Source organism: Mustela nivalis (assembly GCF_964662115.1).
Source record: "Mustela nivalis genome assembly, chromosome: 19".
NCBI lineage: Eukaryota > Metazoa > Chordata > Mammalia > Carnivora > Mustelidae > Mustela > Mustela nivalis.
This window is the reverse complement of record NC_139038.1, coordinates 38,358,407-38,384,663: the sequence shown is the minus strand read 5'-3', so window position 1 is coordinate 38,384,663 and position 26,257 is coordinate 38,358,407. Positions and strand designations below refer to the sequence as shown.

The following is a 26,257-nucleotide window of genomic DNA, read 5'->3' as shown; positions in this document are numbered from 1 at the left end:
CCTGCATTCCTCCCCCCTGTGCCTCCCAGGTGGTGGCCCTGGGCCTGGTCTCCGGCGGTCACGCCTACCTGCAGAGCAGCTGGAACGTGCTGGATGGGCTGCTGGTCCTGGTGTCCCTGGTGGACATCATCGTAGCCATGGCATCGGCGGGGGGCGCCAAGATCCTGGGCATCCTGCGTGTGCTGCGGCTCCTGCGGACGCTGCGGCCCCTGAGGTGGGCGAGGCGGGGGGTGGGGCGCAGGGCTTCGGCCCGAGGCAGGCGGGGCCTGCACGGGCTTCGGGCTTCGGGCTGGGATCAGGGACCCACCTTTGCTGTGTTCGTCCAGGGTCATCAGCCGAGCTCCAGGCCTCAAGCTGGTGGTGGAGACCCTGATATCTTCACTCAGGCCCATCGGGAACATCGTCCTCATCTGCTGCGCTTTCTTCATCATCTTTGGCATCCTGGGGGTGCAGGTGCGCGCCCCGCTTGCCCCGGGCATCTGGCTGTGGTCCGCAGCGGCCGGCAGCCCGGAGGGGGTCATGTGGGGGTGGTCTGGGGGGCTGGGGGCACGGGACCAGGCCGCGAGGTGACCTCTGCCCCATGGTCAGCTCTTCAAAGGCAAGTTTTACTACTGCGAAGGCGCGGACACCAGGAACATCTCTACCAAGGCTGAGTGCTGGGCGGCTCACTACCGCTGGGTGCGGCGCAAGTACAACTTCGACAACCTGGGCCAGGTGCGCAGGGCCGCGGGTGGGGGTGCGGACCAGCACCACGGTCAGCCTGGGCGGTGTGGTCCCCTGGGTAGATGCAGAGCTGTGGTGACCAGCCTTGTTCTGCCCTCACAGGCGCTGATGTCCCTGTTTGTGCTGTCGTCCAAGGATGGCTGGGTGAACATCATGTATGACGGGCTGGATGCCGTGGGCATAGACCAGCAGGTACGGAGCAGGGGTCAGCGCGCACCTCCCGTAGGGACCCCTGTCCCCCACTTCCAGGCATCTCGAGGAACCTTTTCCCAGGAGGCTGGTTTACGGCCTCAGAGTTTCTAGCCATCTCAGGGCTCTGACTTTGACCCCGGAGGGCATGCGCCGTCCTTGGGAAGGGGTGCCCCGGAGCAGGGGTGGGGGGCAGGCACCCACGTGTCACTTGTGTGCCGCAGCCCGTGCCCAACCACAACCCCTGGATGCTGCTGTACTTCATCTCCTTCCTGCTCATCGTCAGCTTTTTCGTGCTCAACATGTTCGTTGGCGTCGTGGTGGAGAACTTCCACAAGTGCCGGCAGCACCAGGAGGCCGAGGAGGCGCGGCGGCGTGAGGAGAAGCGGCAGCGGCGGCTGCAGCGCAAGCGCAGGAGTAAGGCGCTGCTGGCGGTGGTCGGTCCCTGCGCCCCGTGCCCCGTGCCCTGCGATCTGGGCGCCGGCTGAGAGGCGGGCTCCCGGCCCCAGCACCCCAGCATCCCCTGGATGCCCGGGCCGGGGCAGGGAGAGCTGTGTGGCAGGAGGAGGGGGCCTCCTCCCGAGTAGCACAGGACATGAACGAGACCCGTGGTCTTCACGGCCGTGGCTGTAGGGGCCGGTTTGCGCCCGTGAGAGTTTGCGGGCCACGGGTCGAGCAAGCGAAGCTGCCAGAGTTAGTCAGGGTCTTAGGGAAGTCCCAGTCAGCTTGGGGGCAGCAGGGGGCCTGCTGAGTGTCCTCGCCCTGCCTGCCCCATGTGGAGTTCTCGCCCAACCCCGCCGAGGCCAGCTCAGACCATCTCCTTGTCTTTCCAGGCACTTTCCCCAGCCCAGGTATCTGCCCCCACCCCTGCCCTGCATGTGTCAGCCCCCGCTTCTGCGCATGGGGCTGTGGGTGGACCCGGCCTTGGTTTCTCCGTGGCAGTTGTGGGGAGGGGTGGATGTTGCAGGCTCTGGTGCCAGGCCTGCTGGGGTTGCTTGCTGGACAGGTACAGGGTGGCGGGGGTTGGGCACCAGCCTCAGTGGGAGGGAAGAGGATTTGCTGGCTCACCTGCCCGGTGTTGTGCTGCTGCCTCTGAGCTTGGGTCCCACCCTTTGCCTGGCTGCATGCCTGCCTGCAGCTCTGCGCTCTGGGACCCCTGCCCGCCTGTGGCTGCTCCGCCTGCCTGGCTGCCGGCCTGACGAGCTGAACCATCTCTAGTGGTCGCACGCCAGCCCGAGGGGCATGCGGGTCCCAGGGAGGGATCAGTGCCCATCAGCCCTGCACTCCCAGGCCCTGAGCCATCCGGCCGGGACAGCTGTAGCACTTGTCACCCTGGGCGCTGCCTGCGTGGGGCTCTGTGGCCCAGGATTGCTCCCGTGTGCAGTGGTGGCAGCTGTGCCCTCATCCAGTGCTAAGTGGATTTTGACAAGCTCCAAAGGGTTTAGTGCAGGCAGAACCGTTGGCCAGCACAGGACCTCCCCAGGTCGTGGCATCAGCGCCAGATGGACCAGAGGTTCGGCAGAGCCCAGGCAGCAGGGAGTGGCCACTGAGCTCTTAGAGTACAAGGAGGGGAGACATTGTGGGCTTGGTGACCAGAGGCAGCTCGGTCCAGGCTGAGGTGGAGCAGGGGGCAGCGTCCCCCATGCCCAGCAACCGCTGGGGCTGGGGATCGGGCTGGTCCTGCACCTAGGAAGGCCCTTGTCTGCTCAGTGTCCATCATCAAGGTGTCTTCACCCCGACGTGGCGGGACCCCCTGGCTGGGATGGGACCGACCAGGGCCCAGGTGGGATCTCCGCTGCCTGGCCCACACCTAGCACCTGTCCCAGGGCCAGGGCTCCCAGGAGATCACACAGTGACCTGCCCCAGGCCCTAGCCTGTGGTTCCAGCTAGGAGTGGGAGCTGGGCTCACAGGGAGCCGTTTTCTACCTAGAAGGGCCCCCCTTCCTGGAGAACTCCTTTCCTCCTGGCTCTAGTAAATGCCTCGTGTCTGAGCCCGGGGCCCTCCCCTGGCAGTCCCCATGCCGCACCCCTCCCAGCAGACAAGCAGGGACATCCCAGTGCCACCGGGGCACAGGCAGCCCCCACCCCAGCTCACAGACACGCTCTCCCTGCAGAGGCCCAGCGCCGCCCCTACTACGCGGATTACTCGCCGACCCGCCGCTCCATCCACGCGCTGTGCACTAGCCACTACCTTGATCTCTTCATCACGTTCATTATTGGGGTCAACGTCATCACCATGTCCATGGAGCACTACAACCAGCCCAAGGTGGGGCCCGGTGCCTGGAGATGCCCGCTCAGCCTGCCTCCAAGGCTGCTGTGGGGACACAGGACCCCCGGGGTGCGGGTGGGGCCCGGTGCTCAGGGGGGTGGCCTGGATCAGTACCGGGGGTCCCAGGTTTGCGGCCTTGTCCAAGCCCTGCCTGGGCTTCCCAGGGTATGTGGAGGTGTGGTGTGGGTGACGCTGTCAGGGCCACCAGCCCCGAAGGGCCCTCCCCACGGTCTGGAAACACTGGCTGGGGGCACATCTGTGAGCCCAGCTGCCCAGGAGTGAACTGGCCAAGTGGAAGGCGCTGGGCTTTTTATTGTGCTGACGTTGTATCTGTGTCCCTGCCTTGCTCTAAAGAAGGGACTGCTCTCCCCGCCCCACCTCTGCGGAGGAAGGGAGTGGTCTCAGCTGGGTCTGCCGAGTGGGTAGGGGCCGAGTGCAGGTGGGGCCAGGGTTCTGGGCGGGCTCAGAACACCACAAGGGAATCTCTGGGCCGTGCCTCGGGGGCCTCACCCAGCCCTGCGTGCAGAGGAGAGGGTGGCAGGCTGAGCCGGACAGGGGTGCTGCGACCCAGGGGCCTCCGCAGCCTGATGCTCTGCTCGCAGTCGCTGGACGAGGCCCTCAAGTATTGCAACTACGTTTTCACCGTCGTCTTCGTCTTCGAAGCCGCGCTGAAGCTGGTGGCTTTCGGGTTCCGGAGGTTCTTCAAGGACAGGTGTGTGGGGCCGTGCCGGGGCCGGGAAGGTCCTTCGGCCAAGGTCAGGCGAGAGCCGCGCCCCTCCTCTCCCCCCAAGCCCACCTGAGCAGCACGGGGGCCAGGCGGGGGGTGCAGGAGGGAGGCGGTGCTCAGCCTGCCCGGCCCCCGGCCCAGGTGGAACCAGCTGGACCTGGCCATCGTGCTGCTGTCCATCATGGGGATCACGCTGGAGGAGATCGAGATGAGTGCCGCCCTGCCCATCAACCCCACCATCATTCGCATCATGCGTGTGCTCCGCATCGCCCGCGGTAGGCAGCCTGCCGGCCCTTCCCAGTACCCCAAGGCCGGCGGGCAGGGTGGGTGGCCCTGCTACCAGGCTCCCCGGCCCCAGCCCAGTGTCCTTCCTCTGCTCACCCTGCAGCCTCTGCCTGGGGACTGTGTGGCATCGGGGAGTTTAAGGGACAGGGGTGGGGGGCCCCCGGTCTCGCCCCCAGCAAGGGAGGGTCCGCCCGGCCCAGGCCACACGGCCCCGCCTGATGCTTGGCTCCCGGCCGTAGTGCTGAAGCTGCTGAAGATGGCCACCGGCATGCGGGCGCTCCTGGACACCGTGGTTCAAGCCCTGCCCCAGGTAGGTCCACGGCGCGGGCTGGGTCACCATCTCTGCCGGAGGGCGCGTGTTAGACACCCCCAGGAGCACAAGCCGCGGGCGGGCCATGCTCGGTGGTGCTCACGTCCTCAGGCGTAGCTCAGATGTGCTGGCACGGGAGCCGGCGCTCTCTGAGCCTCAGCTTGTCGGGAAGGAGTGGAAACTAGTGCCCCCAGCCCAGCTCTGGATGCGGCGGGCAGGGGACATGGTCCCAATGCGCTCGTCAGACTTCAGGGGACCACGTGTCTGCCGCTGGTCCCACTCCTCTCTGGCCCCGACCCTGGGTCCTCCCTCGGTGCGCTTACAGCGCCAGCCCCGATGCTCTGTGGCCTCTTCAGCTGAAGGAGACTCGGGTCCTCTTTATACTGTGCCCAGTCCCTCTGCCGGCCTTTCAGCCAACCTGTGTCCTCCTATCCGTCCATGCAACCATGGCGGCTGTCCCCGTATCCGGCCGCTCACTCACCCCCATGGCACCTCACTGCCTCCCCCATTCAGTGGGTCCCAGCCACGCCCTCAGCAGTCCCTCAGCCTGTGTCTGTGGGAGCGACAAGAGGGGAGGAGGGGGACAGGGTCACGGGATGCCCTGCCGAGCCAGGGGGGGACAGGCCAGACCTGCAAGCAGGTCAGGGACAGGGTTCGGGGCCCCCTCCATCTGCACGGCTGACCCTGCGGGGCCCCCGAGCCTGGAGGCAGGCCCTGTGCGGGGCCGGTGGGGTCCGAACAGCAGAGGAGCTGTGGGCAGTGGGGTCCGGGGCCCAGGGTGCAGGATAGGTGTGAGGAGAGCAGGCACCGAGGTGGGGTTGCCGCGGGGGAGGCTTTGGGCATCAGGCCGGACGAGAGGAGGATTGCAGAGCTCGGGTGCCGGGACACATGGGTCCAGAGGAAAGCCCGGAGGCCGTGTTGGGGAGCCTGGCTGGGACGCGGGGGAGGCCAGTGAGGCGGGGCACCAGGTGCCCGGCTTGGGGAGGGGCTGGGGCGGCCCCTGACCTCATTCTGCTTCTTTCCCGTGTAGGTAGGGAACCTCGGCCTACTTTTCATGCTCCTGTTTTTTATCTATGCTGCCCTGGGGGTGGAGCTGTTCGGGAGACTTGGTGAGTATGCACAGCCGCACCCGCGAGCCCGGGACCCTGGGTGCCGGCCGGGCAGACCCACAAGGGAGCATCTCCATGCGTGCACACGTGGACATGTGCACGCCCTGTGCAGCCACGAACGCATGCTCGAGTTCCCCTGAACTTTGTGTGCTCTGTAGGCTACAGACCCTGCCCCCTGTCCTCCCTCCTCCCCCAGGCCCAAGGTTCCGGGCGGGGACTTGGCAGGGCTTCCTGTGACCACAGAGCCCTTGGGAGATCTCCTGGGCACTTGGTCTAGCTGAACAGCCCCCACCCCCAGCGGGCCTGTCCACAAGGTGGCTGACATGTCCGTCCCAGTTCAGGTCTGCCCAGGGCTCAGCAGCTGGTGCCCCAGATCCCAGCCCTGAAGACTCGGGGCCTGGCCCGTCATTCACGGTACCTCCCTCTCCCCTGTCCTGCTGCTGAGGCTGGAGACCGTGCTGACCCCGCAAGCAGGCTGGGGAGCATGGGAGCCCTTTGCTGGGGCTGAGCCATGCCCAGCTGCCCCAGAGGGTTTGGCCAGTGGACCCACAGGGACCATGTCCGTTGGGAAAGCCCCAGATCTGAAGCTCTAGGACCAGAGGCAGCCTCCACTGCTGCGAAGGGAGCAGTCCTGTTCCCCCCCACCTCTGCCCCTGCTGTGAAAGGACGCAGCCCCCAGAGAGCCCCGTGCCCACCCGCCTGGGCCCTGTACCCTCAGAGAAGGGGGCTTTCTTCCCAGGGGAGGGCAGGGCCCACAGTGAGTCAGTGGGGTCCCTGGGGGCCGGGTGTGCCCTGCCCTTGCCGTGCCCGTGGGCTAACGGGGCGAGGATCTCCCCGCAGAGTGCAGTGAGGACAACCCGTGTGAGGGCTTGAGCCGGCACGCCACCTTCTCCAACTTCGGCATGGCTTTCCTCACGCTGTTCCGCGTGTCCACCGGGGACAACTGGAACGGCATCATGAAGGTACCAGCATGGGCCCGGCGGTGCCCACCTCCCCAGGGAAGGCGCCCCTTGGGGGCTGTGAGCTGGGAGGCGGGGCACCCCTCCCAGTCCCTGAGCCGCCGGCCCGCCCCTCAGGACACTCTGCGGGAGTGTGCCCGCGAGGACAAGCACTGCCTCAGCTACCTGCCCGCCATCTCCCCCATCTACTTCGTCACCTTCGTGCTGGTGGCCCAGTTCGTGCTGGTCAACGTGGTGGTGGCCGTGCTCATGAAGCACCTGGAGGAAAGCAACAAGGAGGCCCGCGAAGACGCGGAGCTGGACGCGGAGCCGGACCTGGAGGAGGCCCCAGGGCCCCCAGCCGGCCCCCCGCCTGTGGCCCCGCACAGCCCGGACGCCCCCGGCCTCCTGGTGGTGCGCAAGGTGTCCGTGTCCAGGGTGCTGTCTCTGCCCAACGACAGCTACATGTTCCGGCCCGTGGCGCCCGCCTCAGCCCCACATCCCCGCCCGCCACGGGAAGCAGACGCTGCTGGTACGGCCCCTCCAGGTGACCCAGGGACACAGGTGGGACAGGTGGGATGGGCTTCGGCAGGGTGCTGGCCACTGCAGGGCACTCGCTTTCCTGCCCCAGGCCCTGCGACCTCCGCGCACCCCCCGCCCGGGGAGCCCTGCAGCTCTCTCCAGGTCCCCTCGACGGCCACACTCTCCCCAGCCCGGGACAGCGACACGCTCCACGCCCTGTCCCAGCGGGGTGCAGCCCGCTCCCCCAGCCTCAGCCGGCTGCTCTACAGACAGGTAGGAGAAGCTGTCCCAGGTCCGCGGCCCAGACCTGGGGGTTGTTCTATGGCTCCCCCCATCCAAAGGAGGAGGGACGGGGACCCCAGAGGAGAGAGCAGGAATGCATCCCTGGAACCCGCGACAGAGTGCAGGGCCCTGGGGACCCCATCTCCTTGGGCAGCACCCCCAAGCCTCACCTGTACCCACAGACCACTCCAGCCCCACAGCCTCAGACCCTCTCCCTCCCCACAACCCCTGTTCTCACGGTGGTGTTGGGCAGGGTGAGGCTCCACCCACAGGGGCTCAGCCCCAAAGCCCCCCATCCTGACGGTCCCACCAACATCACCAGCGCCTGTGGAGAGCATCTGCACACAGCCTGGTTCCGAGCCCTGGAACAGCCCAGGCAGGGTTGGGCCCAGAGTGTCGTTCCTCCCCTTTCCCCCTGTGCCGCAGTGCCTCTCAGCCACATATCAGGGCTGATCCCTGATCCCTCGTCCAGGGCACGTAAGCCCAGTCTGCAGCTTCTCTGGGGAGCACAGTGACTGCGTTCCTGGTTGCTGGCCGGGTCCTGCCCAGCCTTCCGCATCCGATCCCTCCTTCCTTGCAGGAGGCCATGCACACGGACTCGCAGGAAGGGCACGTTGACAGCCCCAGGGACAGTGGCCCAGGCTGGGGGGAGCCTGGCGGGAAGACCCCCGTGAGGCAGGCACCCCTGGGGCCTTCCCTACGGTCCCCACCCCGGTCCCCGCGGCCCAGCAGCATCCGCACGCGCAAACACACGTTTGGACAGCGCTGCGTCTCCAGTAGGCCACTGGCCCCAGGAGGGGAGGAGGCCGAGACCCCAGATCCTGCTGACGAGGAGGTCAGCCACATCACCAGCTCGGCCCGGAGCCCCTCAGCCTCGCCCACTGCCCGCGGAGGGGGAGGCAGAGACCCGGACCTGTGTGGGCTCTACGGCATGGACGCCCAGGGCTTCCTGGAACAGCCGAGCCAGGCGGATGAGCAGAGGCGGGCCTCTGGGGAGCAGGGGGGCGGGGACGGGCCCCCAGAGGCTCGGGAGGTGAAGTCTCGGGCACCGGAGGCCGAGCCAGCCTTGGGGGCACGCAGAAAGAAGAAGATGAGCCCCCCCTGCATCTCCGTGGACCCCCCTGTGGAGGACGAGGGCACGGCACGGCCCCCCCCAGCCGAGGGCAGCAGCACCACTCTGCGGCGGCGAACCCCGTCCTGTGAGGTCGTGATGCACAGGGACTCCCTGGAGCCCATGGAGGGGGTGGGGGTGGACCCTGGTGCCAAGGGGGAGCGGCGGGCACAGGCCGCCTGCCGCGCGGAACACCTGACCGTCCCCAACTTCGCCTTCGAGCCGCTGGACGTGGGGGGCCCTGGTGGAGGCCCATTTTTGGACGGTGGCCACAATGTGGCCCCAGAATCCAGGGCTTCCTTCTCAGGGGCTACGGTGCCTCCTGAACCCCACAAAACAGAGCCTCCTGTTTCCTCCAGCGACCCCCCAGAGAAGGAATGGGGGTTGCACCTCAAAGTCCTCCAGAGTCCCCCAAAGAAAGCCGGGTCTCCCCCAGCCACCCCCACCCCCGGGGACAGTGTAGACAGGCCCGTGTAGCTCAGGGCATGGTGCCACACAGGTCTGAGCAGCAGGGCCGGTGTGCACCCGGCGGGGTGGCAGCCCCGGGCAGGGCTGTGCGTGGTCCCCAGTGCAGGCCCCGCTGCAGCAGAGAGGCCCGCGAGGCCGTCTGCCCGGGGAGGGAGGCAGACGCCAGGTCTGGGTGGAGCAGAGCGCGGGGGACTGCCCCTCAGCCTGCCGACTCGAACCGGTGGGTTTTTCCGAGTTTCGCCACCGTGGTCTGAGGCAGTGCTGACGCCTGGTGAGGGGCCCCAACAGCTGCTGTGCCCTCGCCACAGAGATTGGGAAACGACCGGGAGGAGGCGGTCTGAGGCTGCCAGGCAGCGCCCCATTCTCACACCCACTTACTTTTCTAGGGAACACGTGCTTGGGGCCGCCTGTGCCGTCTGGGTGGCAGCTTGGTCCCCGGGGCCGCCACAGCCACGCTCACTGTCACTCAGTCTGAGTTCTCACCTGTCTGTCCCCACTCCTTGTCACCGTCTCTGACGCCCCACGGTTCTGCCCTCGGGTGTTCCAGAAATGCCCGCGTTGTGGGGCAGTGGGGTCCCTGCACGGCCGGCAGCCCCACCTGGGCCCGGGCTGAGGTGTCCGCCGACCCCCTGCGTCTCGTGGCTCTTTCTTTCATAAATTCAGGTTAAACGTTGCAATAATATGATACGGGACATTTGGCTTCTTAAGGGGATGGAAGCGGGGGTGGGAGGCAAAGCCAAATGGAATAAATATTAACTTATTTAAGAAACGCACTGGATCACCGCCGGTGGGACCCCCACCACTGCATGGGAGTGTGGCGAGCCGTTGTCTTGCCAAGAGCAGGGCTGGGGGATGCGGGCTGCGGCCGGCTGTGCCACCAGCCATGGGGTCCCCGAGAGGCTCGGCCTGTCCCCTCTGGTGGCTGAGGGAGGAGTCAGGCTCCCAGTAGGAGCCAAGTTCACGTGTTACCATTCACATGTTGGGGAAAATTCGGGGCAAGTTTTTGCCAAGCTCCAGGCATGGAGGGGTGGCAGAGCGGGCGCCCCTTGGGGAGAGCTGCTGAGGCTCTGCAGGGTGCTGGCCTCTCCTTCCAGGCTCTGGCCCTGACCTTTCATGGGCCTGGTGCCCTACTGGCCTCTCAGGACCCAGAGCTCGTGGAAGGCATGAGAGTGGGTACCGATGGCTCAGACAGGGTAGGACTTGGGGTCCCTGTTGGCGATGGCTGTGACCGTGCTGGCTGACGGCTGAGCCAGGTGCAGACTAGCTCCAGGGTGGGCTCCAGGCCCTTCCCACCACACAGCAAAGCAGGAACCTGGCTGTGGCCCACCACAGCCACCTCCGGGTTTGAGGGGGTGGTCTGGGTGGCGGGAGCCCCCACCTGGCTGAGGCCAGAGTCCTGCGCCCTGACCCCAATGGGCAGGGCAGACACCGAGCCTACAGGGACTCTCTCTTGTCTCAGCCCCCATGTCACCCCAATCTCTCAGCCACAGCTTTCCTGGGGCCAGGGTGTCCAGCTGAGGGGCTCAGCTCCGTGATTGCTGGAAAAGTGACTTCAGCCAGAGGCCCACAGAATTGGCAGAAGCCCTTGCCCTCCACCCCCCCCAGCTGCTCACAGGGTCCCCCATCAGGTACCAGCTGGGCAGGGGTTCACAGTGCCCCAGGTTCATGATGGCTGGGTCCTGCTGGGTCAGGGGATTACCTGAGCCCTGCATGCTTTGGCCTAGGGGGGTAGAGGGAGCACCATACACCTGTGGTGCAGAGGAGGGACCAAGGGGCAGACCCCACCTGCTCCTGCACACCCCGAAGCTGTGGGGTTTTGTCCACGCTTCATCTGGTGATGAGTGGCCGGCTCAGGGACACAGACCACAGCACGACCAAGTCAGACCCAAGGTGCCCTGTGTGCAAACTGTGGCTTCCTCCTCAGCCAGGCGAGGGTGGGGATCGATGCCCCCCCCACCTCCAGGAAGCCATCCCCAGACTCCCCATCCCCACATCTGCCCTGGGCTCCCATGGTCTCCACCGCACATCAGATGGGCACAGCGCCCAGCTGCCTGGCTCAGGGCGGGCCCTTCCTAACGGTCCTCCGTGTGGCCAGGGCCTCATGACTGAACCGCTGAGCGGCCCCGGGAGGGCCCCAACTTGCCTGCACCCGCCCCCGGCTCCCTGCCCAGCTGCAGGTCGCAGGACAGGTGGGAGGGTCCCTATGAGACCCTCTAAGTCAGCGATCCCCTCTTAGAGACAGGGAAACTAAGGCACGGGGTGGTTGCCTGACGATTTCTCAGGGTGTGGGTTCTCGGGGCACACACTTGTTTCCCTCTGGCGGGGAGCTGAGGCTCAGGTGTGTCCGGCGCTTGTCCTGATGATGGACAACAGTGGCGTCACCTCTGTGTGCAGGGTCTATGTTGAGCCCGATGGCCCCCCACCTGGGGAGTGGGTCTCTGGAGATGGGGCACCTGCCCCTGCCAGCCTGGTTGGGGTGGCAGCAGTTCGGCCCAGGCCACCCTTCCTGGAGCCCAGGAGGCCTGATGGTACCCAGTGTTGGGGAGCAGGGCAGGTTTGGAGGGGCCCAGCCCAGGACCCCTGAACCCCCAGAGTCATCCCCACATCCCCACAGGCAGGACTTCAGGGCCCTCGCTGTCCTGGCTCAGTTCGCTTCCCCTAGTGGGGACCCTTCTCCCTACAACCCCGTAACCCCGAGTGCGAAGCAGCACCCCCTCACTCAGCTCCTGGGGGCTGTCCTGTCCCAAGGTGCCCCCCTCCTCTGGCCCCGGGGATGCCCTCCCAGCCCAGCGGGGTCTCCTGTTCTGTTGCCCGGTGGTGGTGGGAGGGTCGACCCCCTCGGGCTCAGCCTGCCCTGCAAGGGTGGCCTGACTTCCCCAGGACAAGGCCTCTCGCCTGCCCCTGCTTGATGGGCTGCGCTCCTCAGCTCCCTGGACCAGATGGGGAAGCCAGGGGTCCGAGGCCCCCTCCCCACTCCCCAGGTTGGGACCCTTACCCCCATCCCAAGGAATCCAGGGGCTTTCGGGTCCATCCCTTCTGGATCTCATCCCTTGGTCTCACCCCCCACAACCTACTCTTAAAGTTTAAGTGTGGGGGTACCTGGGGGGGTGCAGTCGGGCCCCCGACTGGGTTTCAGTTCAGGTTGGGATCTCAGGGTCATGAGATGGAGGGACGTCCACACTCGGGCCTCTCGCTCTGCCCCAACCCCTGCTCCTTCTCCCTCTCTCTCTCTCTCCAATAAATCTTTTTTTTTAAAAGGTTTTAGTGTACGTATATGAGGCTGACAATCAAGGGAAGGGACCCCGAGGGGTGAGATGGCGGGGGAAGGAGTGAGCTCTGTGGGTTCTTCCTTCCTTTCATGGTCTTGGAGTGGACACGCAACCGTGGTGATAAGTCTGGGCTCACAAGGGAAGACGGGCCGAGGACCTCATCTGTCACGGTGGCTCCAGCAGAGCAAGGGCTCTATGCGCGCCAGACGGTGAAGACCAGGCCCCTGACTTCCTATGACCAGAGGTCACAGAGGTCAATTCTCCAAGGTTAAATGTGCATCTTTGCATCCAACAACTGGAAGGAGAGAGGTGAATGTTGAATCTAGAAAGTTCTTTCTGGCCTGAAGAGCCCGGAAAACTCCCAAAAATAAGCTGTTGATTCAGCGCTCTCTCTGTATGTTCACGCGCACGACCGTGTCTACACAGAAAAGCAGGGGCCGAGGGAACACGTACCCCCAAAGGCGGACGTTAGCCCCCCATTTTAGAGGACCCGAAAATGAAGGAGTTCCTCGATCGGCAGAGGACAGGAACAGTTTGCACCAGCGACCGGCTCTTCCCAGCGGGCCTGGCGGGCAGCAGGAGTCCGCGTCCTGGCTCCCGGGGTCCAGACCACAGGGTGAGGGGCCCCATAACCCCGAGTGCGAAGCAGCACAACCTAGAACACACGCCTCGTGTGGGCGTCAGCAGCGACCCGGCCATGGCCAGGGTCATGCTGGAACACCCCCAGGCCGGGCGCCTGTGTGCAGGGGAGGGGGCTCTGGAAGGGTCCCGGGCTGTGGTGCTTGGTGCTGCCGCAGTGCGGGTGGACAGCCGTTCCCCTCCCCCGCCCAGGACGAGGCCACCTCCTGCTGAAAGGACTGCGCTCATCCAAACTCCAGAAAACACCAACTAAAAACGGAACGAGACCACCACCCAGTCCAGCAAGGAGGGCGGCAGGGTGGGGAGGAATGGGCACACTCCCCTCCCCTGTGGGAGGCCAGGAGGGCAGCATGCCAGAGCCGGTGGCCCCATCTAGAGAGGGGAGGACGACGTGCAGGCCCCACACCTCAGCAGCCCCCTACCCACACACGCCACCGTCACCGGGGGTTGCGCACAGCAACAGCCACAGCCACGTGGTCCTGAGACGCCCCAGTGCGGACAGCCTGCACCCTGCAGCAGCCTGGACGGCCGCCTGGGACAGGAGTGGGCGCGGCTGTGAGACGTGACAGTGTGCGGGGAATCGGGGACAGGGCACGGGGCGGTGCCCACTCTCAACCCCCTCACAGTGCCCAGATGTCCCCACAAACATCTTTTCAGAGTCTGCCTTGCTCTCCCCATTCCGAATGGGCGATGTCATTCCCCAAGAGATGAAACCGTGAGCTGAGAATGAACCCTCATCTGAAGGGCTGGGTAGGGGGCATCTCGCAGCAACCCCCCGTGCTCGGGACCCACGCTGACAGCAGTGACACGGGGCTGTGCCCTGGACCCCCTCCCTCTCCCTCAGTGACCCGCGCGACTCAAGCCGTGGTGACAACCGACAACCGTTTCTGCTTCCATCCACTTTAATGAGGGTTTGCGCCCACCAGGGGCTCCCCAACACGGCATGGGGAAGGTGGGCGGAAGGACGCCGCCTGGGCACTGGTGTGGGACAGCAGCGGGCTGGTTTCTGCACCCATCTGGGTGGCAGCTCCGGGGCCTGGGCTCAGGGCTCTTTGGGAACATACTGGTGGATCCAGTCCAGGTAGTAGGTGACCCGAGTGTAGATGCCGGGCCGGTTGGGTTGACCGCAGCCCTCGCCCCAGCTGACCACGCCCGCCTGCAGCCAGGTGCCCCTCACCTTGCAGACCAGGGGCCCTCCGGAGTCGCCCTGAGGAGGGGACGGGTCAGTGGAGCCTCGTGAGGCAGGAGTTTGGGGGCTGGGGGAGGACGTGAGGAGGAGGGAGGAGGGGCTGGGAGAGGACCTGGTAGGAGTTGCCCTGGGGGGGATCGGGTCAGTGGGGGCTTGGGGAGTGGGGGGTGGGGGCTGGGGAGGACACGAGGGCCCACCTGGCACGAGTCCCTCTTGTGGCCCCCCGCGCACAGCATGTCCTCATGGACGATCTGTGTGTTGTCCCCAGTGTTGAGGCCAAGGTGGTACTGTGCGTCACAAATGCCATTCTCCACGATGGGCACCTTCACCTGCTTCAGGGGGAATGGCGGCGGGAGGGGCGCTGGAGGGAAAGGCAAGCGCACAACATCAGGAGGGCAAAGCCACCATGGCCCTGAGCCCCTCAGCGGCGGTCCCAGAGGCTGGATCAGGGCCGTGACCCGCCCCTGCTCACCCTAGCCCTCCAGCTGCCCCTGACGCTCACTTCCACTTTTCACGTGCCCCCAGCCTGTCACCCAGCATGGCGTCCCCGTGGGGAAGGTCTCTGAGGCCGGGGGCAGGGTGGCCAGCTGCCCGTGGTGGGAGATGTTGACCGGGTCCTCGAGTTCCAGCAGGCCAATGTCGGCCCCGTTCTCGGTGATGTAGAAGGAGGGGTGCGTGATGACCCGGCTGACGGGCAGCAGCGTGTCCTCATAGTAGAGGTGCTGCTCCCTCAGCTGGACCTTGACTTCTTCAGGGTACGTGATGTGCCTGGGGAGAGCAGGCGGCCCCCCGGGGCTTGAGCAGGCTGCTCCAGGGAATCTCCAGGCAGCCCAGCCCCCCGAGGCCCCAGGGTCACTCACGGTCCCAGGCAGTGCGCTGCGGTTAGCACCCACTGCGGGTGGATGAGGGAGCCTCCGCAGATGTGCTTCCAGTAACCTTCATGGAGTCTCAGGCTCACCTGCCAGGGCCACCTGTTCCCGGGGGCCTCCTTCCCCCCTACGATGCCCACTCGCTCCAGTGCCCGGCCTGAAGCTGGGGACAGAAGCGCCTTTAGCACAGGACACGGCCTGGCCCGGGGCCCTTCCCTGCCCCACCCGACCCCGGGCTTCTCTGCACCACCCACCCAGTCATTGCTGGGCGTGCGGAGTGAGGGGGCAGGGCCAGGGCAGGCCCAGGTCAGGACTCACCAGGGGCCAAGTGGACCAGGCTCCCCAGGAGGGGCAGCGCCAGTGCCAGCAGACTCGGCATCTGAAAGGAACAGTGTGGGGTGGGGGCAGTGGAGCCTAGCTGGGGTCTGCAGGGTATGGCGTGCGAATGGCGTGACGCTTCCTGCCCCCCGGAATCAGGGGGTCGCTCAAGTCCAGGGGGCTGGGTCTCGATGCTCTGGATCTGGGGCTCCTCTGTTCTGTTCCGCAGCAACACCCAGATGTTGGGGTCTCGGATTAGGGGCTTACCTTGGCCGACCACTGCTGCTGTGAACTCAGCCCCCTCTCCCCTGCCCATTTATCCTTCCTGGCTGGGATGTGGTCAGAGGAGGGGCCTTGCATCCTCCAATCCAGGGTCAAGGGAGTGGAGGATTCAGAGGAAGGCCCTCCTATGGCAGGCACGTGTCCCCACCACCCAGATACCCATCTGGGTGTCCCCAGGCCCCAAGTGTGGGCATAGAGCCAAGCAGAGGATGAGCCTCTCTCTCTCTCTCTCTCTCTCTCTCACACACACACACACACACACACACACACACCTGCCTAGGGGGACATGGTTGGCTCCCTAGGCTCTGGATGACTAGGATACCTCCCAGTCCACACATAGACCCTGGCCCCCCACCTCTGCAGCCCCCACGCTGCCATCCGGGAGGCCCCCTTTCCGTTCGAGAGTTGTGTGCGTCTCCTTTCTGGGGCAGCTGGGAACTTCCCTGTGTCGGTCAGTGGCTTGTCGCCTCCAGCTCAGCCCTTCCTTTGTCAGATAGAGCTCTAGGCTTCTTCTCAGCATTTGGAGATTTTCAACTAAATGAACACCTTTATGTTTTGGTTTTCACAGTTGCTAAAAACTGTTTTGTCTGCTTTTTAAAATTGGAGGTGTTTGAGTTATAGACTGCAGATTTAATTATTGTTCATTCATGTGTACACACAAGTTTGCCTCTAATCCTTCTAGAGCTGATCTCCATGTCACGTGAGGCTCTAGGACCAAGTCAGGAGCCTTCTTCACCTTTGCAGGTCCAAGCCCTCCTCAGCCCACGAGGCTCAGTGGGGACAGGGTGGGGGGAGGTGCAGAAAGAAGGGATTAGGCTCCTTCAAGCCCAGAGCTGCAGACCTGAGCAGCCCTGGGGCCGGGGAGGGGAGCATGGCAGAGGGTGAACCTACATCTAGGGTGTCCCGTATCCCTGAAAACCATACCCACACAGCCCAGCTCCTGTTCACAGATACAGCTAAGCCCAGCTCAGACCAAGAAAGGTCAAGGCCAAAGGACAGCCTGAGCCAAGTGAGCAGCTAGTGTGAGGGTGGGAACAAGGAGGAGGGGTCCTCCTGGACTGAGGGGCCACTGCACAGGCCCGCATGAGCCACAGCCACTGGGCAGCAGGAGAGCCCACCCACCCAGGAGGGCATCCGGGGGCTGGAGCAGGGAGGCACGCAGGGACAGAACACCCCTCCGTGTGCCTCAGTTTGCTCTCCTGTCAAAGGGGACAGAAAGGGCACAGTGTCGAGGACATGGAGGGGCTCCACAGATGGTCTTCAGAGTTTCTTTCTCAAACCCAGGTCGGATGCAGGCAAGTCCGGGCCCTCCCAGGGCCGCTCAGCGGTTCAATCACGAGGCCCTGGCCACACGGAGGACCGTTAGGAAGGGCCCACCCTGAGCCAGGCAGCTGGGCACTGTGCCCATCTGATGTGCGGCTGAGACCACGGGAGCCCGGGGCGGGTGTGGGGACAAGGAGTCTGGGGACGGCTTCCTGGAGGTGGGGGGGGCATCGACCCCCACCCCCGCCTGGCTGAGGAGGAAGCCACAGTTTGCACACAGGGCACCTCGGGTCTGACCTGGTTGTGCTGTGGTCTGTGTCCCTGAGCCGGCCACTCATCGCCAGATGAGGGCATGCATGGGGGGACAAAGGCCCACGGCTTCAGGGTGCGCAGAAGCCGCAGGTGGGGCCTGCCCTCAGCCCCTCCTCTGTCCTGCCTCCCTGTGGGACTGTTCTGCTGGAGGTGCGGCAGACAGGAGGGCAAAGAGGGAGAGAGGGAACCGTGCCTAAACTTGATTGTGGGGGCGGCTGCTTGATTTCATGCATTTGTCTGACCCATTGATTTGGACACGAATTTGGTCCGGGTGCCTGGGTGGCTCAGTGAGTGGGGGGTCTGCCTTTGGCTCAGGTCCTGATCTCCGGGTCCTGGAGTGGGGCTCCCTGCTCAGCGGGGAGTCTGCTCTCTCCCTCTCTCTCTTTCTCTCTAGCAGGAAGTCTTTAAAATATACATATTTGTTTATTTATTTGAGAGAGAGGGAGAGCCTACCCCCAGCCAGCAAGCCCCTCCCTCTCAGCCGCCAATGGGAGGGGGCGGACGCGCAGCCCCGCAGACCAGTCAGGAGGGGCCTGTGTGCCCCCTGCGGGGCCGGGGTCCCTCTGCGGCCGGACCACCCCCTCCGCCCCCTGCGGTGAGCCATCTGGAGGTCGGGGTTGCGGAGGGGCGGGGCTCAGCGGGGCGGGGGCGGGGATGCCGGGTACGGGGCGGGGCCGTACGCATTGGGGGCGTGGCTATGGAGAAGGCGGGGGCGGTGCCGGGGCTGCTAGCCGAGCGGCGAGGAGGTAGCGGCTTCCAGCCCGGCCCGGCTGCGACCCGCGCTCCCGGCCTCTGAGCTCCCTCGGCGGGTGTCCCGTGCCCCGAGGGAGCCCGGCGTTCAGCCGCAAACTGAATACTCTTGGAGCAGAGAGAGACGCGGACAGGACGGAGAAGAATGGTTCGACTAGCGGCCGCTGCGGCCTGGCGGGAGCCCCGGGCCTCTCCGGGAGGGCCGGCCCCGCCCACGCCGGCCCCGCCGACAAGCCCCCACCGACCCCGCCCGCACCGGTCCCGCCGACGACCCCCCGCCGGCCCCGCCCACGCCCCCCGCGCGCAGCGCACCCGCGCGGCCTCTGCCTGGGGCAAGCGCGGTCCTGCCGCTCTCCCACGGTTGTTAGGAAGTGACCGGAGGAGCAGGGAGCCAAGCATTTATTCCGCGCGGACAGGCGGTGGCCGCCCCGGGCCGCCCCCACGCCCCCCTCGTGCTTTCATCCTTCAGCAGGTGCCAGGCAGACTGCCCGCCTCCCATCCTCTTCTCTCTCTCCGCTAGAGCCGGCACTTGGGCTCCGGAGGTCAGCTGGCCGCTCGGGGGCGGGTGGGGACCGGGTGGGGACCGGGAGCACCGCGCGGCGGGCGGCGGTGTTTGAGCGCGAGGGGCAAAGCCAGCGGGACGGAAGGGAGAAGGGGCGTTCGGGCACGTGGGAAACAGGTGGAAGAATACAGATGAGAGGAGAGGGGTCAGCCCCTGCGGAAGTGAGAGGAGAGGGGTCAGCCCCTGCGGAAGTTCCTGCGAAAGTGCCCGGGCAGGAGCAGGTGGCGCTGGATCCAGGCCCAGTAGGAAGAGACCCGGGCATACACCCCCGGGAGTCCGGGCTCAGCACATCCCCTGCTGAAGCTCACCACCGCTGCCTGCACCCAGCGCCTGTCCCGCAGCTGACAGACCAGGGGGCCCCCGGAGTCGCCCTGAAGGAAACAGGAATGACAAACAGGGGCAGTGGGGCTCCGGTCTACGCAGCAGGGGTGGGAGCTCTCAGACTGAGGCTGAGGTCAGGGAGCACGTGGAAGCGGGTGGGATGCTGGAAGCAGGGGGAGGTCCCCTTGGGCCTCCAGGTAGCAGGCGTGGTCGCCCTAGGTTTCCATCTTGGAGCTGTTCCTCCCTGCAGCCTGCTATCAGCTCTAGCTGCCTTTTTTTGTTGTTGTTTTCAACGGTTCAGAGAGGTCAAGCAGTTTGCTGAAGGTTGCACAGCTAGTACAAGCAGTGCTGGGATGCAGTCGCTTTTTTATGGTTGCTGTTGTTATTCTCCCAAAGCCTGCCTGCTTCTTCCAATGTACTCTGCCTCCCTTACAGATCGCCTGGCATCTCTGGTCCTGGACCCCTGCCCCTCTCACCCCTGCCACACCTGCTCACATCCTATGACAGCAGGAGCCCACGTGTTCTGATTTTTTTTTTTTTTGTCAGGATGGCTCTGGACTCATTCTTACAAGAAATACTGTCAAGTCCGGCTCCAAGTCAGACACTGTTCTACCTTGGATGAGGAAAGTCCCTGGCCTCGGGGAGCTAGATCAGAAGATGCCACCCCTGCCCCAAGTCCAGGATCCAGCCTGCTTCCCAGGATCTCTTAGGGTTAGGGAGGTGACCAGAGCCTTTGGCTAAGTACGGAGGAGGGAGGTACATCACAGGTTCCCTGTGAAAGGGGGGGCTCCGCTCCCTTACTTCCGCTGCACTTTTGGGAAAACTGAGGGGGGGGGGGTCCGGTGACTCTCCCAGAACCTGCGGTGCATCAGGGGCAGGGATGCAGGCTGGACGGGACTGACCTCGCAGAATCCCTTTTGGCCCTGGACGTCACCAGCGCAGAGCATGTTCTTGGTGATGGGCTCTGGGTAGTAGAGCCTGCGACAGCTGTCTAGGCCAACCACGCGCACGTCCACCTCCTGCAGCCTGAGGGGCTCAGACAGGGCCACTGTGGGACACAGGGACAGCGGCTTAGGTGCTCTCAGGGGCCGCACGGTGGTGTGCCACTGAGCCCCCAGCCAGCTCCCTGTGGACAGTCCAGAGCAGCAGCTCCACGGCGTCTGTCCCTGGGGCCCACGTTCCTGTCCTGCCAGCGGGGAGGTGGATGCGGGTCCAAGGCAGGGCTGAGTGGTGCGGGTTGAGTCCTAGGCCGGCCTCTACCATGAGGTGAGGCTCAGAGAGGAGACTGGGGTGACTCGCTCCGCCCCTGGAGTGCCTTCCCCTCGGGCCAGCTCCCCGAGCCCCCAGCCCCTTGCCCCTCACCCACCGTCCTGCTGGACGTCCCCCCAGCCGGTCACCCAGCAGAGGGAGCCTGCAGGGAATTCAGAGCCTGGTGGAGCCAGGGCGATGGGTCTGATGGTGCTGGAGAAGGGCACGGGGCGTGCCAGCTTCACGAGAGCCACGTCACTGCCCTGGAGGGCGTCCCCGGTGAACGAGGGGTGCTGGATGGCACGGACGACAGCCACAGAGATGGAGCCCCGGGGACGGGAGTACAGAGCAGCCTCTCCCAGCTGGACCCTCAGGTCCTGTAGACTTGCGGAGCTGGGTGGGAAGCAGAGAGGACGTGGTGGGCTCAGAGGGTGGAGGCTGGTGGCTTGGCTCCACCCCGCTAGCTCCACTGGGATGGGGGCATGGCATTAAAGGACCCTCTGCTCTGCCCTGGCCTCCGAGTCGGATCACAGGAGCACAGGGCCCCCCTCTGGGCCCTTGTTCCCGAGAAGTCCTGTCTGGCCCGGAGAGACTCCTGAGTAAAGTCCAGCTCCCAGTGATGGAGTTCAGCCTTGGGCTGTGGCGAGCCTTCCCAGTGGCAGGGCCTGTCCTTGTGGGGACAGAGCAGACACAGTCCTGCTCTTCTGGGCCAGAGGGACAGCCGGGTCGCAGCGCCAAGATGGCGGGTCGGGGTTCTGGGGGATCAGGTCAGGCTGAGCCAGAGTGGTGGGCAGGGAGACCATGTTCTCAGCGGGGCGGGGGTGGTGACCCCACAGAGCAGGCAGGGGTGCAAGTTGGGGGACCTGTGTTTGGGGGGCTGCAGAACTCATGGAACGTGTCAGCGGGCCCCCTCCCCGGCATCTGAGGACAACAGGTGGGCAGGGAGCCGGGACAGCAGCAGTCAGCGTGTCTTCCACTGGGAGGACCCATTCGGAAGCACGGAGAGCAGGAGCTTGTGCTGAAAGTGCAGGTCCTCAGGGAGCCGTGTGCTCTCTGCCTAAGGCCTGTGCCCCGGAGGGCTAACCTGTCCCAGCAGGACTGCAGCTAACCCCAGTGTCCCTTTCCTTGGGGTCCACATCCCTCAACTGCCTTTTGCTTATCATACGGTCTCAAGCAAATTACTTCTCTATGCCTCAGTTTCCCATCCTGGAACCTGGGGGTAAAAGTGTCTACCTACGGAGGTTGTCCTGAGTGTGCTTGGGCCTGTGCACTGGGGCAGGAAGTCCCTGGTAGCCGTCGGTCATGATTTCCAGGTACTGGACATCTCCCGAGGACATTCCAGGAACAGCCCCAGCACCAAATGGCAAAGGCTTATTTACCCCAAAATGACACCTGGGACCAGTTGATTGTGTTTTAATTATCGTGTCTGCCAAGGTTAAGCTGACTCCATAATTTAGCTCTGGGAGAGACCCACCTTGATTGTGGAGTCTCTTTTTATAGAATTCAGTGCTCAATTGCTTTATAATAGCTTCATTCTGCTTTTTGTTTTCGAGTATCATGAAGGGGCATCTAGCTCTGGAATGTTCTCTACTTCCTCACAGCCCCGTGCTGGGCAGCGAGACTCAATTGCTGAAACGGGGAGGAATGAACCAACTAAATGCAGCCCATGCACACAGCGGGGCAACGTCCAGCGATAGAAGGAGGGAATTTCTGACACTCGCTGCCATAATGTGGTTGACCCTTGAAGACCTTCCGCTCTGTGCGATAGGCCAGACTCCGGAGAACATGGGCTGTAGGATTTGGCTGCGATGAGGTCCCTGCGGTCATCAGAACCACGGAGACGGAAGTGGAGGGGTGTGCTGGGCCGGGGAGGGGGACCCGAGAGCTTAATGGGCACAGAGCTTCCGTTTGGGAGGACAGAGGTGTTCCAGGTAGGGGGGGTGGTCCCTCAGCAGCGTGAACCGCGCTCTGAGAAAGGATGGAGATGATCAGTCTCAGGCTGTGCCTTTAACCAGAGTCCCCAAAACTGGAAACAAGTACGTGACTTCCAAGTACCTTCAAATAAGTAAAGTGTGTTTTCTTCCCTAGTTTGAAAGGAGTAGCTGGCGTCTGAGGCGTCCAGCCCCCGCCACGGGGCTCTGAGCCACCTGGGCCCAGGTGCCATGCCGCAGCCACGATCCCCTTCCCTGTGCGTGGCCCCATGGCATCTCACGGCCCGGGCCACCCGGTGTGGGGAGGCAGGACTTACCTGGAGACACAGTGGGCGGCAGTCAGCACCCACTGGTGGCTGATAAGACTGCCCCCGCAGACGTGCTGGCCCCGGTCACGCAGGCTGACCTGCCAGGGCCACTGCCGGGGCACAGCCGCTGTACCCCCGACAATGCGGGCCTCCGGGCTGAAGCCACTCCCTGGTGGAGAGACGGGGTCACTGGCTGGCCTCCTCTGGGAAAACAGGACCCAGGTCCGGGGCGGAGAGCTGGGCCCTCCTCCTGCCTCCAGCGCGGACGCCTTAGCCCACAGTCAGTTCTCAGAACCGCAGATAGCACGGCCCAGTGGAACTCTCTACGGCGGTGCACCTGCTCTGCGTGCGGGCCAGTGCGGGTCATTGCAGGCCAGGCCCCTGGCCACGGGAAGGAAGCGTCCCCGGGACTGGGGACCAGACTTTTTCATCTGAATCATAAGTAATCAAGAGGTCAGCAGCCCCCAAGGGTGGCTGGTGGCGCAGGGTTGGAGAAGGAGGCAGACCTCCCGTCTTCCTGCCCCGGATGGCGTTTCCACGGCTACGATTTTGAAGCATAAACAGTGAGCAGAAAGCCCTGCCTGTGGTCCCAGCCCGGCTGGGGGGGGGGGGAGCCCAGAAACCTCGGTCTCCCAGCCCGTGCCTCGACGTCCTCCTGAGTCCCACGCGGAGGACTTGCTCCAAGGTAAAGGACCCTGAGAGCTGATGGTTACAGCAGGGCACACGGCCGGGACGGTTCCCGCACACAGACCTGCTGGAGCAGGCTGTGGGGCCCCAAGGAGGGTCTGGATCGAGTGTCCCCCTCCCTCGCCCGGGAGGGACCGTGGAAGGTGCGTGTGGCTGCAGGAGGACTCGGGTGGGGGAGGGTGGACAGGGTCCCCCCAGTTAGAGGCCCGGATTCCAGGCAGCTGCACGCTCTGGCCTGGGGACTCACCCCTTTCTCCCAGGAACGGGAGCATGAGGAGCACCAGGAGGAGCCGCATCTGCAGGCAGAGGCAGGGGTGGAGGGTGTGGGAAGCCCAGCCTGCAGGGGGGCTGCGGGACCAGCCTCCCCACAGGTCTCCCCACAGCCAAGACCCAGGGCTCCAAAGAGGACAAACCGGGTGGCCCCCAGCCGGTGACCCTGCCCTTGTGGGGGTCCGTACCACCCCCACCCTGGGAATGAGCACAGGCAGACGGGGGCTGGAGAGGGGATGCCAGCCCCTCCTGCTCCCCAGAGCCCCCTCCTCACCAGGACAGACGTCGGCCACGGCCCGCCAGGAACTCCAGGTTCTCCGTGAGCCATGGTGGCTCCTGACTCTGGTATGGTGTCCCGCTGGCCTGGAACAACACCAGCCCCTCCCTCTTGGCCTCCCATCTCTGCCCTGTCTCTGGCGGTCCCGGACGCATCCAGGCAGGGACGGAAGCCACTGGCTGCTGGTGTGGGACCTGCACTGGGGTGTCGGGGTGGGGGTCAAGCAGAGGGATGGAGGGCACAGGGATCCCGGGTTCCCCAGGTGCTGGCAGCCAGCCAAGGTGATTGCTTGGTTCCTGATGTTCCCCGGAGAGCTCTCCACCCCCTCACTGCCTGCCAGGGACAGATAAGGAAGGTCAGCCGTCCCTGCCACGTGGGCTGTGCCATTGCTGAGACCCAGGCCCCAGGCTAGGACCCACTCTCTGACACAGAGCTGCTCTCTCCTGCCCTGGCTGTGGCTCCCGTCAGGCTAGAGCCCTGTCCCCTCTGCCAGGAAGTGACCTTAGGGCCCCCCTGAAGATAAGTTACTGTCCCCGACACCACCGGCATCCTCCCTGGGAGACTCCCTACTTGTGGCTGCTGGCTGGGTCCCACTGATGGGCAATGCTGTCACACAACCGTGGTCACACAGCTGTCCCTCCCAGCCAGCCCCCTCAGGGTCCTGCTGTCAGCTCTGTCTCCTGCCCTGCACGTGGGAAAGAGGGCCTGGCCCCCCAGGGCCCAGCCCCAGGCTCTGGGACACAGCCATCCCAGCAAGGCAAGGCCACACCAGTGGTCAGGGATCAGGCTTCGGGGAATGGGGTGGGATTTGAGGTGAGAAGCCCAGCCCAGAGTGACCTTCAGCATCTGCCTAGTCCAGGTGCAGAACAAACACAGAGCAGGAAGGCCTGGGAGGTTCCGGGAGCTGCATCCCTGTTGACTCTGTGTCCCTGTTGACTCTGGCGAGGCGGGAGACACCTGAGCCTGTCTTATCTCTGGCAGCCACTCCCCTTCCTGCCCCTGCCCCACGTGGCCTCTGGCTTCCCGAAAATGCTGTCCTTCTGGGGAGGTGAAAGGCAGAGGGGCCAGCCCTGGGGGGCGCGGGGCGGCCATGGGCCAGGAGGTCTGGCTCTTCACAGAGCAGCCCGTGCTGGACGGGCAGCCCTCCATCTGGCTCAGACTGTGCCCTCGGCCCCCTCGCTGGGCCCCTTGTAAATGCAGGCACCCGCGCGGGTCTTCATGTATTTGAGCACGTTTTCGTGCAGGAAACATCGATTCCACTCCTGGACCAGTGCGAGTACACAGCTCAGTGCCTTGAGTGCATTCCCAGTGCTGCCCGCCCTCCTGCCATTGAGCTCTGGGGTGTTTGTTTTGTTTTTTAAAGATTTTATTTATTTATTTGACAGAGATCACAAGTAGGCAGAGAGAGAGGGGGAAGCAGGGTCCCTGCTGAGCAGAGAGCCCAATGCGGGGCTTGATCCCAGGATCCTAGAATCATGACCTGAGCTGAAGGCAGAGGCTTTAAGCCAAGCTCCGGGGTGTTTTTCTCCACCAAACTGGCACCAGAGCCCTCCACAGCCACTCAGCCATGCCCTCCCCAGCCCCAGGGCCTTTGCACGGGAGCCCTTTATCAGGCGACTCAAGCTCGCACTTACGTGGTTTAAAAACCCAACCAGAAAATTTCTCTGGTGTTCGTGATAAAAATCGTAATTTGTTTCCTGGTTACAGATGTGTTGTTCTTCTGAACAGAAGACGCAGACGTCTGGAAGGTCACGGCCAAGAAGTAAAACCACCCCAGATCCTACCAGTCGTGCTGGCTGCCGAGGACCCAGCCTCTCCCCTGTTGTCGAAGGTCAGGAATGTCCTGCATTGGCCCCTCAGCCCTTTGGCATGTCCCCACGGCACGCCAGCAGATCCCCACGACCTGAGTCCAGGAGTTCCCAGGCGCTGACCAATCTCACCACCCCAGGCTCAGATTCATCTCACAAGAGTTAGTGGACACATCCGCACGGCTCGCTCCCCCACTGAGGGAGACCTACAGCTGCTCCTGTTTCCATCTGGGCACACACTCGTAATTCACTTGTCCCTGCACCTGTGTGGAAAAGCTTTCTAGTTCTGCTCAATGCCTAGAGCCGTGAACGTTACAGGACGGGGCCCCATGGGGCTCAGGCCACTAGTTCCTCAGGACCATGGGCAAGGCTGGGGAAGGTGTGACCCTGGCACGGCTCCCAACACCCCGCCAAGGTGAGTGCCCAGAAACTTCTCCGTCGTGGCCGTGGGGCCCGCTCCAGGACAGCCCAGGAAAGCACACCCACGTTCTGGCCTCCTCTTGCCCCCTGCTCCCTGGGGCCGCAGCATCAGCCTTGTTGGCTCCCTGATCCCAGCTGCCTGTGGGCATTTCTTCCCACGGAGCCCAGCGTCTGGAACTCAGAGCCAACCTGAGAGGGCACCCTGGGAGGGTCAGGGAAGGCTCTCACCCAACAAGCAGACATCTCCCAGGATGCATCACATCCAGGTCATGTTTGCATGGTGACTGGCTAATTCAGAGAACAGGCCTTGCGAGAGAAGTCGGACGGACAGACGGATGGGTGGGTGAGTAGACCGAATCCTGGGACTCAGATCAGTCCCTTTTGGGACCACCCACAGTACCAGATGCTGACCTCCGGGGCAGGACAGAGCTAGGGTCTGTGACCCCCGAGTGGAGCCGCACTGAGAGCCTTGCTGTCCCTTTCCAAGTCTGGAAGGACACCGCCCCAGGGCAGCCCTCTGCACATCGGGGCTATGGGACATACTCCCTTGGAAAGCCACGTTGCCCATGGTCAGCCTGTCCCACAAAGACTCTGACCACAC

General features: G+C 64.5%; 3 protein-coding genes and 1 long non-coding RNA gene across 6 annotated transcripts in view; 1 reads left to right on the top strand and 3 right to left on the bottom strand.

Moving 5' to 3' along the window:
* CACNA1H (calcium voltage-gated channel subunit alpha1 H) overlaps positions 1 to 9,702 on the top strand; it is a 56,401-nt gene extending 46,699 nt beyond the window's left edge. The window contains exons 21-35 of one of the 3 annotated variants that reach the window (XM_082714227.1): positions 30 to 214; positions 327 to 453; positions 589 to 714; positions 826 to 915; positions 1,137 to 1,329; positions 1,746 to 1,763; positions 3,027 to 3,178; positions 3,784 to 3,893; positions 4,050 to 4,183; positions 4,433 to 4,503; positions 5,534 to 5,612; positions 6,453 to 6,574; positions 6,689 to 7,082; positions 7,182 to 7,345; positions 7,935 to 9,702. In XM_082714227.1, coding sequence (XP_082570353.1) covers positions 30 to 214; positions 327 to 453; positions 589 to 714; positions 826 to 915; positions 1,137 to 1,329; positions 1,746 to 1,763; positions 3,027 to 3,178; positions 3,784 to 3,893; positions 4,050 to 4,183; positions 4,433 to 4,503; positions 5,534 to 5,612; positions 6,453 to 6,574; positions 6,689 to 7,082; positions 7,182 to 7,345; positions 7,935 to 8,942 — 2,973 coding nt within the window. In that variant the 3' untranslated portion in view covers positions 8,943 to 9,702. Of the gene's footprint in view, positions 1 to 29; positions 215 to 326; positions 454 to 588; positions 715 to 825; positions 916 to 1,136; positions 1,330 to 1,745; positions 1,764 to 3,026; positions 3,179 to 3,783; positions 3,894 to 4,049; positions 4,184 to 4,432; positions 4,508 to 5,533; positions 5,613 to 6,452; positions 6,575 to 6,688; positions 7,083 to 7,181; positions 7,346 to 7,934 lie in introns of all 3 variants that reach the window. The other 2 variants (XM_082714226.1, XM_082714228.1) reach the window with 2 other exon arrangements.
* Positions 9,364 to 12,145, bottom strand: LOC309854765. Its single transcript, XR_014306416.1, has 2 exons — positions 10,069 to 12,145; positions 9,364 to 10,015 (listed from the first exon to the last, which is right to left on the bottom strand). It is a non-coding gene; the product is annotated as an uncharacterized lncRNA (long non-coding RNA).
* Positions 12,146 to 13,725: 1,580 nt separating this feature from the next.
* LOC309853957 (tryptase-like) lies at positions 13,726 to 15,514 on the bottom strand. Its single transcript, XM_082712549.1, has 6 exons — positions 15,485 to 15,514; positions 15,218 to 15,278; positions 14,891 to 15,062; positions 14,533 to 14,798; positions 14,228 to 14,391; positions 13,726 to 14,048 (listed from the first exon to the last, which is right to left on the bottom strand). The coding sequence occupies exons 2-6, from the start codon at positions 15,276 to 15,278 to the stop codon at positions 13,884 to 13,886; spliced, it is 828 nt and encodes a 275-aa protein (XP_082568675.1). The 5' UTR covers positions 15,485 to 15,514; the 3' UTR covers positions 13,726 to 13,883.
* A 2,693-nt stretch (positions 15,515 to 18,207) lies between these two features.
* On the bottom strand, positions 18,208 to 23,752 carry LOC309854555 (tryptase-like). Its single transcript, XM_082713845.1, has 6 exons — positions 23,426 to 23,752; positions 23,129 to 23,177; positions 22,204 to 22,363; positions 20,074 to 20,348; positions 19,610 to 19,755; positions 18,208 to 18,757 (listed from the first exon to the last, which is right to left on the bottom strand). The coding sequence occupies exons 1-6, from the start codon at positions 23,549 to 23,551 to the stop codon at positions 18,563 to 18,565; spliced, it is 951 nt and encodes a 316-aa protein (XP_082569971.1). The 5' UTR covers positions 23,552 to 23,752; the 3' UTR covers positions 18,208 to 18,562.
* Positions 23,753 to 26,257: the final 2,505 nt, after the last annotated feature.

What these genes read in the sequence shown, in the direction of transcription:
- LOC309854555 (XM_082713845.1), bottom strand. Translation starts at nt 23,551, where the DNA reads ATGGGAGGCCAAGAGGGAGGGGCTGGTGTTGTTCCAGGCCAGCGGGAC. An exon ending in GGGGGACGTCCAGCAGGACG is followed by an intron (nt 19,756 to 20,073) that starts GTGGGTGAGGGG and finishes TGTGTCCCACAG; the next exon opens with TGGCCCTGTCTGAGCCCCTC. An exon ending in GCCAAAAGGGATTCTGCGAG is followed by an intron (nt 18,758 to 19,609) that starts GTCAGTCCCGTC and finishes TGTTTCCTTCAG; the next exon opens with GGCGACTCCGGGGGCCCCCT.
- LOC309853957 (XM_082712549.1), bottom strand. Translation starts at nt 15,278, where the DNA reads ATGCCGAGTCTGCTGGCACTGGCGCTGCCCCTCCTGGGGAGCCTGGTC. An exon ending in GGGGCACGTGAAAAGTGGAA is followed by an intron (nt 14,392 to 14,532) that starts GTGAGCGTCAGG and finishes CTTTCCCTCCAG; the next exon opens with CGCCCCTCCCGCCGCCATTC. An exon ending in ACAAGAGGGACTCGTGCCAG is followed by an intron (nt 14,049 to 14,227) that starts GTGGGCCCTCGT and finishes TCCCCTCCTCAG; the next exon opens with GGCGACTCCGGAGGGCCCCT.